Source organism: Pleurodeles waltl, chromosome 10 (genome assembly GCF_031143425.1).
Source record: "Pleurodeles waltl isolate 20211129_DDA chromosome 10, aPleWal1.hap1.20221129, whole genome shotgun sequence".
NCBI classification, from domain to species: Eukaryota; Metazoa; Chordata; class Amphibia; order Caudata; family Salamandridae; genus Pleurodeles; species Pleurodeles waltl.
This window is the reverse complement of record NC_090449.1, coordinates 111,382,064-111,399,054: the sequence shown is the minus strand read 5'-3', so window position 1 is coordinate 111,399,054 and position 16,991 is coordinate 111,382,064. Positions and strand designations below refer to the sequence as shown.

The window sequence follows — 16,991 nt, the reverse complement described above, 5'->3', positions numbered from 1 at the left end:
GTTTAGGAGGGTGGGCCCGAGACAAAACACAGACAAAGAGTGGGTATCAGGGTAAAATTTTAGATGCCAAGAGGGCTTGGTCCTTCCATTGCAAGTCCGATTGTCACTGAACTGCAGACCCTGTCTGCCCCAAAAAGAATCCCCCTAGTGCACCTGCAGCTCCTGCTGTAGTGGTAAGTCTCCATATAGGTTCCCAGGTGGACCCTGACCATATTAGAGAGCTCACAGAAGCAACATTGGTCTCCTGAGGGTGGGGTGGATGTAGCAGCCCTCTCTGCCTGGCCCAGTGATCTAGACAAGTACAGACAACAGCCTCATAGTAATGGTATCAGAGTTGAAGCACTGAGGTATCCGGTGCAAGCGTCATCATGGTGACTGAAAAACTGATATCCCCAGAACAGTATCTGACTGGTGACTCTTTCAAAAGTCATCACTGCTGACAACCAAGCTAAGGTCCATCCCATGACAATGGTGTCCTTAGAATGGGGAGGGGTCTGGCCAGAAGAAGGTGGTGGTATCCTCTGCAATTCCCTTAGCCTGCCTGCTAGGAAATTATCTGAATTCCTCAGCATGGACTGAGGTCGAAAGAAATACCCATGTAGCTATCCTGTGTGCAAAGCCCATGGTGAAAAGGAGTGCTGGGGCCTGAAATAATGGCTCGGCTTTCCAAGAGAAAAGGCAGGAAGCCTGGTAAGCTAGCTTCTGAGCAGCCCCAAACTCAGGTCCCTTCTCCTTAGGGAGAAGACCTCTCAGCCCCTGAGAGAACTGAGCCCCTTGAACTTGGGCTTTACAAGGGAGAGATCCCCGGCCCAGGGGGACCCAGTAGGGAAGAGCTGTGCCAGGGACCGAAGACCTGTTCCACCCTTGAGGGCCTGAGACAGCAAGCTGCTGACCAGGAAAAGGGAGATGTCAGTGGCTCCCACAGAACCTATTCAGGAGGAGGAACTTCTATATACTGAAGCCGGAGACATCATACCTGGTGGCATTAGGAGAGTGGTGGTGCATCAGATGTATAGAGAGTTCCTATTCACTTGGCTCATGACACACCCTTAGCTGGGCATCGTGGCCAGACCAAAACTTGGAGTAGGTCGGTACCTCACTTCTGGTGGCTAGATATGTCCCAGAAGGTGGAGTTTTGTAGCTCCTGTGTCACCTTTCGAGCCAGTGGCAAGACAGGTGGCCACCCAAAGGCCCCCTTAATTCGACTTCCAGTGGTTGCAGTTCTTTGTAGTTCCATTTGAGAGGGTTGGGGTTGACATTGTTGCTCCCCTCTGACCCTCCAACAGCACCAGGGAACAGATTTATACTGGTGGTAGTGGATCATGCCATCAGGTACCCTGAAGCTATACCCCGTGGGACTACCACTGCTCCTGCAGTTGCTTGGGCCCTACTCAGTAGTTTTTCTAGAGTGGGCTTTCCTAAATAGATGGTATCAGAAAGAGGTAGTAACTACATTTCTGCACACCCAAAGGCAATATAAAACGAATGTGGAGTGACATAAGTTCACTATCCCCTGTCACCCACTTTGAAATGGTTTAGTCGGGAGATTCAACAAAACCATGAAAGGCATGTTTGCAGGTCTAACTGAAAAACTCAAAATGGGATTGAATATCCTGTTACCATGCTTGCTTTTTGCCTACAGAGAAGTGCCAGAGAAGGAAGTAGGTTTTTCTCCCTTTGGTCATCCTGTAAGGGGACCACTGTGTCTAGTTTGGGAAGGCCAGGAGAGACCTCTCAAAGAGCCCTAAGAAGACATTGTGGACTATGTGCATTGCCTGCGTTTTAGAATGGCTGAGTACATGGAAAAAGCATCCAAAACCAATAAGGCAGGCCAAGAGCTCCAGAAGCTCTGGTTTGACCAAAAGGCTGCCATGGTAGAGTTCCAACCAGGGTAGAAGATGTTAGCACTTGAGCCTGTGGTTTCCAGGGCACTCCAGGACAAATGGAGTGGCCCTTACCCTATCCTTGAAAATAAGCGTGAGGTAACCTATCTGGTTGGCCCAGGTACTCATCAGGAACCCTCTTAGGGTTATCCATGTGAACCTCCTTAAGCTCTTCAATAACAGGGCTGATGTGGCCATCCTAACAATCACTGCTGAGTATCAGGAAGAAGAGAGTGACCCTCTCCCTGACCTCCTCTTCCACAGCCCTAAAGATGGGTCACCTGAAGGAGTGGCCTTTGCAGACACCCTCACTGCTCAGCAGCAAGCTGACTGCAGGCAAGTGCGTAGCAGTATGCTGGGCTCTTTTCACTCACTGCTAGTCAGACTAGCTGGTGTGTCCGTGATGTGGACACTGGTGACCACATGCCTGTGAAAAGCAAAATATACTGACAGTCTGACCAAGTGAAGGATAGCATCAGAGCTGAAGTAAGGAAGATGCTGAATTTAAAGGTAATTGAGCCCTCTGACATTTCCTTGGCCAGCCCAGTGGTCTTGGCCTCCAAACCTTATTCCAAGGGAGGTAAACGAGAGCTGAAGTTTTCTGTGCACTACAGAGGTCTCAATGCTGTCACTAAGACAGATGTACACCCTATTCCAAGAGCAGACAAACTGATTGACAGGGTAGGGGCAGCCAACTTTCTCATTACGTTTGATTTGACATCAGGGTACGAACAGATTGGTCTGACCCCTGGAGCAAAAGAAAGATCTGCATTCTCGACTGCAGATGAACTTTAGCAGTTAACTGTTATGCCATTTCGTTTAAAGAATGCCCCTGCCACCTTCCAAAGGTTGGTGAACAAAGTCCTTGCTCGGTTGGAGGCTTTTAGTGCAGCATATGTTGATGATATTGCTGTCTTTAGTTCCACTTGGCAAGATCAGCTTATCCGCCTTGGCAAGGTTCTTAAAGTTCTTCGAACTGCAGGCATCACTGCAAAAGTTAGCAAGTTCCAGATGGGGAAGGGCAAGATTGTATACGTGGGTCACCTGGTAGGAGGAGGCCAAGTTTAACCACTACAACCCAAGATTCAAGACCATTCTGGACTGAGAAGCTCCAACCACCAGACCCAAGTCAGGGCATTCCTTGGATTGACTGGGTACTGCAGGAGGTTCGTGAAGGGGCATGGTAACATTGTGGCAACTTTCACAGAATTGACTTCCAAAAAGATGCCAAAGAAAGTAAACTGGACAGTGAGCTGTCAAAAGGCTTTTTACACTGAAAGAAGCAGTGTGCTCCGCACCAATTCTTAAAGCTTCTGATTATTCTAAGCAGTTCATAGTGCAGACAAATGCATCAGAACTTGAGATAGGAGCGATCCTATTCCAGACCAATGAAGATGGCCATGACCAACCTGATGCTTTCATTAGCATGAGGTTACTCCTCGGAGAGCAGCTTTGGAGTGCCATTGAGAGAGAAGCCTTTGGTGTTGTTTGGTCCCTGAAGAAGTTGAGACCATACCTGTTTGGTTCTCACTTTCTTGTTCAAACTGGCCACAGGCCTCTCGGATGGCTGATGCACCTGAAAGGTGAAACCCTCAAACTGTTGAAATGGTCATCTCCCTACAGGGAATGGACTTTATAGTGGAACACAAACCTTGGACTGACCACACCAATGAAGATGGCCTTTCCCAAGAGAGCATTCAGTGTCTAAGTGGAAAAATCTGGAAAGGTTAACCTCATTCTCTTTTATTTGAGGGTATAGGAAAGTGCCCTTTTGACATTGTCACACCACCTTTAACCTGGTAATTGATGCAGTTTTGACTGAAAGTGCACGGCGGTCCTGCTAAACAGGTGGACAGTGCCAAATCTCTTTTTCCTGAAACTGTGCACTTGTTCCTGAATTGGCAATTCTTTTGGCCCACCCTTTAAGTCCCCAATAAATGGTACCATCGTTACCTAGGGCATGGGTACCAAAAAGGGTCCCCAAGGGCTGCAGCATGTATTGTGCCACCCTCGGGCCCCTCATCTAGCACATGCAGACCGCCATTGCAGGCTGCGTGTCTTGCTCCAGCTAAAAATGAAAACACAACATGGCACACAGCCTGTGTGCCATGACCCCTAACACTGTGTGCAATATATGTAAGTCACCCCTACAGCATGCCTTACAGCCCTAAGGCAGGGTGCATTCTATTACATGTGAGGGTATATCTACAAGAGCAGATATGCCCCTGCTATGACCTTGTCAATACTTAGACATAATGACTGAATAGGGAAGCTAATTTAACTAAATGTGCTGGACACTGGTCAATATGAGTTCCCCAGTTACTTGATGGTTTCATTGAAAATAGGGATGTTTGGTATCAAACATCTCATGTTAATAAACCCTCACTGATGCCAGTGATGGATTCATTAATACATGCCCCTTAGAGGTTCCCTTTGAAAACCTACCTACTACCAGTATGCGGACTGACTAGTTTTAGCCAGCCTCCCACCACCACCAGACATGATTCTGACCCCCTAGGTTTAGAACATTTGCTCTTGGGCAGTCAGAAACGAAGCCTGCTCTTGGTGAGATGTATGCACACTCCACCCAACATGATGACCTGTGAATCTGCATTCCAAGGCAGGGGGCTTCAAAGTAGCCCACCGCCCTTGGTATTCAGGTCTAGCTTCACTCACAGGAAAGAAGCTGACCCCCACCTCCGCCACAGTGCCATTTGGCACTGGGACAGGTGGGAACTTTCATATTCAGAGATTTGTGTCCACCCCTCAGGTCAGTCCCACCCCTAAAGTGAGCTGTCTGATGTAGACACCACATTATGAAATCTTCTGTCTTGGTATTGGCACAAGTAGAAACTCTGGGACAGGGTTATGCCCACTTCCCACAGGAAGTGGTCATGTACGCGTCATAGTGACGCCAGGGGTAAGTAGTCCATTGGCTACTACCCTACATTGCCCTAAACGCCCCTAAATTCAGTATTTAGGTGGGCCCCTGGCACAAGGATATCAGCTTCCTGCTGAGTACGAAGAAGGACACTCAAGAGCTGCAAAAGCAAAGCCTGAGGAAAAAGCACCTGACTTGGCCCCGCTTTGCCGGTCTGTCTGTCTGTTCCTGACGATTTACCCCAAATTCGACTCGTCCTGCAAGCTGCTGTGCCTCCAAAAGCCTGGCTAGACTGCCTGCCTTCAACCAAAGATCCAGCCTCCCTGCATCTTGCAGGAACCCCAAGAGAATTATAAAGACTTTCGGCAACTGAGAACCCCACACCTGAAAGCTCCACTTCACCCATGCCGCCTAATATGAGATGAAGTGGGCCAACGATGCCAACACGGCCCCAGGCCCTCCACAGACGTAGCCCACCTTGGATTTGCCCACTATGGACTCACCACCTGCAGCCTCTGCCCACAGGCCTCCACAACCACGAGTGCTCCCGGTGGAGAAAACCCGACACCTCAGGACACCTCTGCATTGTTGCCCCAGGTTCATGGAGTAGAGGATCGAAGGTGTCCCTCCGCCCTCGAGCATCTTAAGACTTGAACCCACCTGTTAGTTCTCCTAGACTGGACCTCCTGTCCAAGCTTGCAGGCTCTTTCAAACTGAACAGATTCCCATTGACTAACATTGGGCACCCAACGCCGTACTACACCTCTGCACCCGCCTGCAGCCTCTGCCCACAGGCCTCCTCAACCACGAGTGCTCCTGGTGGAGAAAACCCAATGCCTCAGGACACCTCTGCATTGTTGCCCCAGGTACATGGAGTAGAGGATCGAAGGTGTCCCTCCGCCCTCGAGCATCTTAAGACTTGAACCCACCTGTTAGTTCTCCTAGACTGGACCCCCCGTCCAAACCTGCAGGCTCTTTCCAGCTGAACAGATTCCCATTGACTAACATTTGGCACCCAACGCCGCACTACACCTCTGCACCCGATCGCTCCTGTGCCACCTGTTGAGATTTGTTGGTGTGGTCCAATACTTACCCAATACTTACTTTAAGTCCAGGAGATTGGTGTCCCGTAAGTCTCTTTACCTGTTTGCCGTATTTGTTTTACCTCCATAGGATAGCATTGCAACTTCCAAAAATTGCACTGTCAACTTTTCACAACTGTAAAGATTTTTCTTGCAAAACGTACATACCTGATCGTATTGATTCAAGTGCCTAAACATATATAAAGATACTTGTTATGTTTGTAAATTGGTGTGCACCTTGATTCGTGTGTCTCATTTATTCCATGTGTGTGTATTTGCAGATGTCTAACACTCCTCTATGATAAACCTAAGGCTGCTCAACCACACTTCCCCCTAAAAGAGCACCTTGGGATTTCTAGAGCAAGCCCCTGCCCATTATTAAGGAAACCCATGGACTCCTTGCGTGATGCATCTAATTTTGATATCATCTAAAGAAGTAGCTTCCTACACCAGGGATACAAAAAGCTGCTAGAGGCTTTTCTTGCAACTGCGCTGCTGACCATTGGCAGCTTGCCCCTGCTGTCGGCCTCTTGCTTACACCCTTAATGTGCCTCTGCTGATGTCCTGGGGTGCACTAGAAGTGCCCTGGGACTTGAAGAACATAGTACCGGATTTACATTTTGGCAAAGTATTCTCTATCGGCCTGGCGGAGGACTTGATGTTGTCAAGGCCAAGGCTATTCTGTGTGACAAATTTATAAATGACCTCCAAATTAGCAGTTATTTCTAAAGCTTAAGCAGGAGCTGTAGTCACATTGGTTCTTATAAATGCTTATTTAAGTTTGGCTCACAGCTTCATCCGACAAACTTAATTTTGTTCTATTTTCAAGAAGAAAATCCTGAAAGGGAATTTTATTTTTTAAAACCAATTAAAATTGCTTCCCTAACCATTGGAGTTCTCTCCCATGGGAAGCTGGGTATCTATGTATTGTACCAAATTAGGGGTAGACAATGCAGATATTCCAGACAAACCTTATTGGCTTACGGGGCTTACATTATTAATCTCAAATGCTCTTTTTGTGGTAGTGTGGGTGAGACATTTAGGCTTATCAAGTGGGTAATGTTAAGCATTTGTTGAACACACAGTCAATAAATGACACACATTCAAGAAGAAACTTGAGACCAATTTCGAAAAATAACATCGATTTTTATATTAATATAGACAACAAGATCTTCAAGATCAGGTAAGTACTTTTTGAGTTATCAATATTCAAGAATACAGAAAATACAGCTGTCAGATTTGAGGCATGAGCCACGAATGTGGCAATGGTATTCTGTAGGGGAAACATACACTGCATAGGGTCACTTGCAAAAGACTTAGAGGATTGATCTTCAGGACTTAAGACAAGAAGGGGCCAAGGTTCCTAGAACCACCAGGCGTTTAGGTTACCTACCCTGGTGTGTCCGAGTGCAGAGTTGCTGGTCGCAAGGGTAGCCTCAGGGGAGAAAACCGTAATAGAAAAAGACTGCAAGTCGGAGCTGGGGAGGGTCTCTGGCTCAAGGGCACTCTGTCTGTAGGCTTGGACTCTGGGTGTGGGCCTCGAGTGCAGAGGTGTTTTGTCCGGCAGCCTGCTTAAGTTATAGGCTCTCTTGTTAGGTCAACTTACATATGGGGACAAAACAGGAAAACAACGCAACTCTTGGCGGTGTTGGTGTCCAGTCTGGACAAAAACAAGCCATGGCGCTTGCAACTGGTGGCAGTACCCGAGTATTGGTGCAGTGTGGCTCTGGGTTGGCTAACCGTCTCAAAGACTGGCCATCAGGATCCTCTTTCTGGCGAGTTGCTCCCCTTAGTGGACCCCATGGCCCGCAAAATGGGGGACTGGAGCGGTCCTGGTTGTTGCCTGCTGGTGCAGGGAAGTAGCTCCTCCACTCCAAGGGAGTCGCTGGTGGGGTGGCAAAGTGCTGGTAGACCTCCAAGGCTTTGGGAGGATTTACAGCTGCAGGACGAGTTTGGTCAATTTTTGGGACAAGAGCAGGATTTGGCTGCAAAATCCACAGTAGTCCACAGTTCTTGTGCTGGTCGGCTTTTCTTTGTTGTTGTTCTTCTTGTAGTCCGACAAATGTAAGTTCTTGGTGTCAGGAAGCCATGGTAAAACTGAATTGAAGAGTATTAAGGGGAGTGTAGGATAATAGCCTATGGGCTACTACCCTTGGGGTGCCTACACCCTCTAGATGACCATTTTCTAGGGAGAGTGGGTATTTTCCTGACCCAGAGTTTCTAGTTGCATCAAAATCAAGATGGTGAAACCCTTCTTTCGCGGAGCACATCAGGTAGCCCACCTTAGGGTGTGACTAGCCTGGATGGGCAACACGCTTACTGAATAACTAAAGTCCTGTCTGTCCTGGTGCCAAATAGGCCTCGGGGCAGGAGGTGGCATTCTACACGAGGAAGCCGGGGTTGCATGTCAAAGGTGGCAGGGGCTTTGAAGCCCCTGGTCTTGATATGCAGATTCACTAGCCATCCTGCTGGTGGAACTGATAACACCTTCTCTGGAGCACACTTTGTTCCCTTCACCCTGGGAGCATTGGCTCTCAGTTGCAGGGTGTCAGAAACTTGTCTGTGATGGCAGGTTGGTCGAGAGCAGTCAGCCAGCACATTAAAACACTAGTAGGTTTCATGGGGCACCTCTAAAATGCTATTTGAGTGCATGTCATAATAAATCCAATACTGGCATCAGTATGGATTTATTAAGATGAGGTGCCCAGTACATATAGCTAAGGTGGCTTCTCTTTTCACTTGTACCAGCTAGTAATTGAACTAAACAGTACAGGGGCATATCTGCTCATGCCTTCACATATAACATAATGCACCCTGTCTTAGGATATAAGGCCTGTTATAGGGGTGACTTGCATATATTATGTGTAGTGACTTGGTCATGGCACACAGTGAGTGTGCCATGTTGTATTTTCACACATGGTTTGCACCGTCACGCAACCTACGATGGGAGTCTACATGCAGTTTGTATGGGGTGGTCCCTTAGGGTGAAATAATACATGCTGCATCCCTTAGGGACCTTCTTTAGTACCCATGTCCTAGGTACCAGGGGAACCATTTACTAGGGACTTATTGTGGTGCTAAAGTGTGTGCCAGTTGTACACAATTAGACAATTTTATCTTGTTTTTAGGGAACGAGCAGTGGGGCTGGGACCTGATTAGCAGGTATCCAGTGCACATTAGTCGTAAAACACTAATGGCAAAATGTGGTGGTGACCATGACAAAAAGGGGCAGTTTCCTATTGCAGTATTGAGTACTTTCCACTGACCCTTACATGTAGGGTTTTTTCTACTTTTTCCTGGTGGTGATGGGCAGTGAAACTGACCTGGATGTCCACCCATCTAAATTAGATGGGCAGACATAAACGCCAGCCTCGGATGTCCCTTACTCCTTCGGGCTGTTGGAGGGGTGTAATCATGGGGGAAATAGAGTAATCTCCGCCTCGTTACACCAGTGGGCCGCCTGCATATAATTCTGGCAGGTGGACGATTATCTTGGCAGTAAGGATACTCCATCGCCGCTGCGATGAGTATCCTTACCACCAAGATTTAAATTTGGATGTAAGTCAGAAGGTAAAATCTTTGACCAGGGTGAACTTGGTTGGTGTATATGATTCTCGCTCCTTTGCAGCCAGCCTCAAAATGCCCCTAGTTCCCAGTTTATCTTGACCATTGACTATCATTGCCACTTTATGCTTTTTGATGCTATTGCTACTCACAATTTTAAAATTCATGATCTGGTTCCCCTTATTGGAGTTTTGTCACTATAGTGTCATTTTTTTAATTGAATTTTATTTTATTTTTCAAACTCGATTTGGGATTTTTATTGCTTTGCATTACACTTTTGTTATTGTTCTGGCCGCGCATAAAAGTTACACATTGCCAATAAGTTAAGCCTGTGTTCTCTATGCCATTGCTGCTAGGATTTTGCGCTCAGGTGTAGTTAATTACCTTTGTGGTTCACCCTGACAAGGGTAGTGATTATTCCTGTAGGTGTATTCCTCACCAATTCAGTCTCCCAGTGCATCTCATATGTCCATCCACGCTCTAGATTTATTGAGTGTCTTATAAATTAATGAAACAAAACGATTCATTCCCACACAGTGTTGGAAGCTGGTTCTTTATATAGTATATCAAAATGAGATATACTGTGAAAAGAGTCCAGAGGTTCCCTTGCTAGTGGACAGGGGCTTGCACTAGCAATCCCAAGGTGCTGGGGGGATCACGCTGGCACTGTTGGCCCACTTCAGCTCTGGCTAGGAGGCATGGGTGCAGTAGTGCTGTCCAGCATCAGGTTTTGGCTTTACGGGGCCCTCTGTGTATCTTGGGGTGCCTGAAAATGCAGGGAAGTAGCTTTGCTGCTCCATGGGAGTTCCTGGTTCTTGGCTGAAGGCTGGCAGTACTCCCAGGCTTTTGGAAGCACAAGCCGCTGCAGGACGAGGCATTTTTTACAAGATGGTCGAAGTCAACAGGCAGGCTGGAAGGGTTGGTGCAGAACCCGTCACTGGCCTTTAGTTCTTACTTTTGCGCCTCTTTGCTTCTTCAGTTATGCAGGATTTGATTTTCTAGCGCCAGATGCTCCCCTAAATACAGAATTTATGGGTGTTTTGGGGAGTGTAGGTGAGTAACCATTGAGCTACTTACCCCTGGGGTCACTACACCCCCTATATGACCACTTCCTTTGGGAAGTGTACATAACCCTGCCCCAGAGTTCGTAGTTCTGCCATCTCTTACATGGCAGACTTTGAAATTTCGTGTCCACATCAGGCAGCTCACCTTAGGGGTGGAAGTGACTGAGGGGTGAACACTCTTCTCTGGCTACTAATTTTCCCACCTGTCCAGGTGCCAAATGGGCACTTGGAAAGGGGGGAGTCGGCATCCCTTCTGAGGGAAGACACATCTGCTTAACAAGGGTGTGGGCTCTTCGAAGCCTCCCGCCTTGGAATGCAGATTTGCAGGTCTTCCTGTTGCAAGGGGTTTGTTAACACCACTGCCAAATCAAGCTTAGTTTCTGACCGCCCGAGAGCGGAGGCTCTCACCCTTCGGGGTCAGAAACATTTCTGTTGGTGGCAGGCTAGTTTAGACTAGTCGGACAGCATACCAGCAGTAGGTAGATTTTTCAGAGGGCACCTCTAAGGTACTATTGGGGTGCAGGTATTAATCCTTCACTGAAATCAGTGAGTGTTTATTAATTCAAGATGTTTGATACCAAACATCCCTAGTTTCAGTGAAGCCCTCATGTAGCTAGGGAACTTGCATTGACCAGTGTCCAGCACATATACTTGAAATGGCTTCATTCATCACATACTTTGTCTAAGAATTGACAAAGACATAGCAGGGGCATATCTGCTGTTGCAGATGTGACCACACGTAATATGATGCACCATTCCTCAGGACTGGAACATCTGCTGTAGGGGTAACATACAGATATTGCATGCAGTGTTAGTGGGAATGGCAGATAGGTTGTGTGACATGTTGTGTGATCAGTTTTATCTGCACCAAGACACACAGCCTGCCATAGCAGTCTCCAAGAGATAGGTGAGGTGTCCCTGAAGGTTGCACAATACATACTGCAGTCCTTGGGTACCCTCATTGTACCCCTGCTTTAAGTACCTGGGGTACCATTTACTAGGGACTTACAGGGGTACCAGAAATATTGCCAATTGTGGAACAATTATACAGTTTTAGGGAAAGAGATAGGCCACTCGGGACTTGGATAGCAGGAACCCAGTGCACTTTTAGTCAAAATTGCATCATGTGGCAGGCAAAATGTGGGGGTGGCCAAGTCAAAAAGGGGCACTTTCCTACACACAGGTGTATTTCAAACTTGTCTAGAGAATATCTTTTTTATTGCCATTTGTTTCTTAGGTAATCACCTATCTCTAGGTCCTATTTGACTGTAACCCCAACTTATCTGTCTTTTGTGAGGCGAAATGCCTCATACACTGTCAAACTTTAATCTTTAATACCAAAATTCAGCCCTCCAATTAGTGAAAATTTCTTCCTGTTGTCCTGGAATGACACGGGGGTAGTGCACATGGGTGAGGTGAAATGGGTAGACCATTGGCTTGTTTTTAGGGCCATATCATCCAGAGTTTTCAGAACTGTTTTCATGATTTCATTTTTTACAAAGATTACTGGGTCTGTTTGACTTGTTCAGTTACATAAAGTCTTCTTGGTTCAGTGAACTACTTGCTCATTGCAGGAAGGCTTGAGATTAAAGGAGGCAGGCCATGTTTGATGAAGTAGGAAAATGGGACAGTTTGCTTGGTCAAGCCCTAAGATCTCTTTCCCTTTATGCAAACACCTGATATACAACTAACCACTATCCTTCTATTTGTTGTTCTTACCTCTTTTCATTAAAAGCCACAGTTGTTGTAAAACTGTGAGATTTTAATAAAGATGTTTGTTCATCTAATGTTTGTCAGGTTATTAGATCAAAGTACCCTTAAATGCAAAAGATTGAAAATGGAGTCAAAATATATTTTGATCTGTTAAACCCTAAAAAGAATACCAGATGAGGGCATGCAGGACTTCCATTTATTCTCTTGTTATTGCTAAGTCTCGATGCTGAGAGTGCTGTGAACAATATCCACTTTTTTTTTGCAGGCACTTTGCAGCCTCCTTCGTAGAGATGCGTCCATTAATTTCAAGGCAAAGGGGAACAGTCTTGTGTCAGTGCTGGCTTGCAATCTATTGATGGCTGCGTATGAAGAGGATGAGAACTGGCCTGAGATTTTTGTGAAGGTAAACGTGAACACTCAAAATGCAGGAACAGTCTGTCAGTGTGAGAGTATAAAGAGCAAATGGCAGAACAGTTAATTTGATAACAATGAATGTATATTTTTTCTTTACTTTCTTTTTGTATTTCCCGTTTTGGTCCTTGAAAATTTGCAATGCTTTTCTTGCTTTTTCTTTTCATATGTTTTCTGACTACCCTTTTGGTAAATTGCCTTTTCTTTTCATCTCCCATTTACAAAATGTATTTCTTCTGCTCTATGGTTCTTGCATCTTTTAATTTTTCACATACTTTACTGCACCTGTATATGTTGTCTGTTTTTTCATTTCCTTCTTCTGTTCTTCATTCCTCACCTTTGCAGCTTTCACTGTATTTCCACGTCTTTAGTATTTCTACTTGAGTTGTATTTCTCTTTTACTCTTTCGCTGCGATTATTGTTTCCATTATTCAATTGGGTTTGGTCATTTGTGACTGATATCTTCTTTGCTTTGTAGGTGTACATAGAAGATTCACTAGGGGAGCGGATTTGGGTGGATAGTCCGCAGTGTAAAACATTTGTGGACAATATCCAGACAGCATTTGGCACAAAGATGCCTCCTAAAACTATGCTTTTACCAGGAGATACTGGACGCATTGGAGGCGATCTCAGTGCAGGTACCACTGCTCATTGTATGTGTTCTTGTGTGCTTTTTCTTTTTATGGTCTTCAGGTGTGTTCATAATGCAGACATTTGGAGAGTAAAATAGAAGAAATGCGGACAACAGAGGAGAAATACATCACCCCATCTGAGATTAAGCTATTCCACTACAACAGAAATAGTCAGTGATTGCAAGATCTTACAGCAGCGGAAGACTAATGTTCTAACATTATACCCAGAGGTCATCAACACAATTAGCAAAAATGTCAGACACATTTGTTTTCGGGCAGGGGGAAGAAACTGGTAGCAACACTAGTGACCTAGTTAATGGGAATGCTAGCTCATGCTAATGCAAGTTTCTGTGTTTCATTCCTTGTAGACTTTTTACCCATGATATTCAATCTACGATGGGGGTCAGACTTCTTAGTGCATCCTTTCACGCATGTCATCCAGCGGACTTTCATAAGTCATGTGAAGAAGTTCCTTGGACAACATCTGTTTTTTATTTTAAGTACACAGCTTTTATATGAAGAAAATTACTTTGACACATAAAGAATTACTTGGTTGTTAAGCAGGGATGTTTGCAACTCTTTGCAATTCCATAGCTTTGCTCAATAGAAGAGAACAACCTCCTTATTGACAACCTGCACATGAACGACTGATTTAGACTTTGCTGTGGCTAGTATGGATATGATGTATTTAAAGTATTTTGCACTGTTGTAGTGGCATGTTTCCGAGATAAATTTGAGAAGAAATCTGTGACAGAAATTTCACCATTTCCAGGCACATAGAGGCATTTCAGTTATGATATTTGGGCTTTGGGGCTATGCCCCTAAAAATGAGGTTACCTTGTCAGTACCTGCATATTTCTGCTTAACGTGCTGTCATGCATGTTATGGTGACGTGACATTGGTGAAAGACCACCCTGCTTTCTTTGATGGTCTTTCAAAGTGCAAACATCACCAGATTTGGTGATGGACCCTTGATGATGATCTGCTACCTGTACTCACAGCTTTAACACTCTAGAAGGATCTGGTCAATAATGGTTTTGTAACTTTGCAGAGGAAAGCTTGTTTTGTTTTTATTGTAGGACACTATATTTACACAATGCAGACAGTTTACATTTAGTGTGTATAGGACGATGGCTTTTCTACATAGTGTGCCAAAACAAAACATTTGTGGTAGTGTGGTCTAGCAGCCCTAAGCTTATTAGAGGGGATTGTTGGGCTTTTGTTGTACACAGACAATAATTAAGACAAACTCAATAAGGAAATCCATACCAGTTTGTAAAAATAGCACCGATTTTTACATTAATTTAGACACCAAAATCTTCGGGATCGGGTAAGTGCTTGGGTAAGGTAGAGATTTTCAGAAACATAGAAAATTCAACTGTCAGATTTGAGGCATGAGCCTTTAACGCGGTAATGTTATCCTATAGGAGAAACATACACTGCATTGACCCACTTGCAAAAGACTTAGAGGACTGTTATTCTGGACTTAAGGTAAGTAGGGGCCAAGGTCCAAGAAATCACCAACAGTTCACGTTTACCTGCCCTAGTGTGCCTGGGTGCAGAGGTGATTTCAGCCGTGGTAGCCTTCAATGCTACACGCTAAAGCCAATGGGGAAAAGTAACTGTAAGGAAAGGCTGCAAATGGGAACTGAGGGACTAGTCCAGCAGAACCCAAAAGGGGTCTTGGCTCTTGAGGGTCTCATGACCATGGAGAGGGACTCGGGCTGGGGGGGCTTGGGTGCATAGGTGTTTTGTCCGGCGGGTCGGTGAGTCTGAGGCTTTCATTGTTCTCGGTGCACCTGCAAAGGAAACACAGCAAGACGACTTCTTATGGGGAGCTTGCCTCTTTCGAAGTCCCTCAACGTGCAGTTAAGTTTTGGCAGCTGTAGTGTTCGGACTGAAAACAAACGCGCCTTGGTGCTTTCAACAGGCTCTGGTACCCCGGGTTTTGGTGCAGAGGGCCTCCGAGGTGGATCAGCTTCTCGAAGACTGGATGGATCAATGGGGCTGACCACCTGGACACTCATGGACCTCCTGCTGGGCTGTGTCGGTGAACCAGGTGGTCAGCAGATCGTTGGACCGGGCTGTGCAGTCGGTGCCGGCAGGCTAAAGGGAAGTGGCTCCTCCAGTTCACGGGAGATGCTGGCTGGTTGGTGAAGTGCTGGCTGTCCTCCAAGGCTCTGGGAGGATGCACAGCTGCAGGACGAGTCGGGTCTTTGCCATTGTCAAGACCAAAGCAGGTAGGCAGGGGTTGGCGCCAAGTCCAGAGCTAGTTCATAGTTCTTGCGTTTTCGGCTCTTCTTTGTCCTTCTTTTCCTTGTAGTCTGGTGAATTTGAGTTCCTGTGTGTTGGGGGGGGGGGGGGGGGGGGGGAAGGGGTCACTGACATACTACATTTAGGGTTGTTAAGGGCAGTGAAGAGTAGTAGCCAATAGACTGCTTACTTCTGGGTTCACTACACCCCCTATACCACCACTTCCTGTGGAGATTGGGCATAACCCTGTCCCAGAGTTTCTTATGGAAGATGGTGGAACCCATCTTTCGTGGAACACATCTGGCAGCCCACTTAAGGGGTGTGACTAGCCTGGAGGTGCAACACGCCTACTGCATAGCTAATTTCCCAACTGTCCTGGTGCGAAATGGGCATCAGCGCACGGAGTGGCATTCTTCAGGTGTGGAAGATGCCTGGGTCACATCAAAGACGGCAGCGACTTAGAAGGCTCTGACCTTGATATGAAGATTCACTAGCCATCCTGCTGGAGGAGGTGATAACACCTTCGCAGCAGGCATTGTTTTCTGAGCTCCGAGAGCGCTGACTCTCACCTGCAGGGGGTCAAAAACATGTCTGTTGTGGCAAGCTGGTAGATAAGTCAGCCAGCACACTAAAAGACTAGTTGGTTTCAGGGGGCACCTCTAAGGTGCCCTCTGGGTACATTTCATAATAAATCTAGTACTGGCATCACTATGGATTTATTAAGAGGAGGTGTTTGATACCAAACACCATAGGTTTCAGTGAAGCCAATATGTAGCTGGGTGTAACTCGTAATGACCAGTGCCCAGTATATATCTTAAGATGGTCTCCCTGCTCACTTTCAGTATCTAGTATTGAAACTAGACATCTCCAAGACATACCTGCTCATGCAGAGATGTCCTCACATAAAATATAATGCACCCGCCCTTAGGGTTCTAAGGCCTGCAATAGGGATGACTTACATATATTCTGTGCAGTGATTGTGGCATGGCACACAGTGAATGTGCCAAGTCCTGTTTTCACACATGGTTTTCACCATCTCACAAGGGTGCTAAAGTGTTCCAAATTATAACACAATTAGACCATTTGACCTTCTTTTGAGGGAAAGAGCGCTGGCACTGGGGCTAGGTTAGCAGGGTCCCACCGCACATCAGTCGAAAAACTTCAGTACCAGTGGCAAAAAGTGGGGCTGACCATGTGAAAAAGGGGACTTTCCTACTTTGTTCTTGAGCGATGTAAAGGTCTTTAGTGAAACTATACAGTAAACGTTGTTTATACAGAGAAGCAGTGTAGGAAGCTGGCTTTCTAAATGGCACACCAAAATGGAGTATATTGTGCAAAGAGTCACAGGGTTCCCTTACCAGTAGAGAGGGGCTTGCTCTAGCAATCCCAAAGTGCTCTTTTAGGGGGTAGTGTGGTTGAGCAGCCTTAGGTTTCTTAGAGAGGAGTGTTAGTCATCTGCAAATACACACACAGTCAGTAAATGAGACACACAACTCAATAAGGAGATC

At 46.1% G+C, this 16,991-nt stretch overlaps 1 protein-coding gene across 1 annotated transcript in view; it reads left to right on the top strand.

Moving 5' to 3' along the window:
* The window catches only part of INTS1 (integrator complex subunit 1), a 494,737-nt gene that overhangs the window by 26,073 nt on the left and 451,673 nt on the right, over positions 1-16,991 (top strand). Inside the window, exons 5-6 of the mRNA XM_069209905.1 lie at positions 12,453-12,590; positions 13,077-13,236. Coding sequence (XP_069066006.1) covers positions 12,453-12,590; positions 13,077-13,236 — 298 coding nt within the window. The remainder of the gene's footprint in view (positions 1-12,452; positions 12,591-13,076; positions 13,237-16,991) is intronic.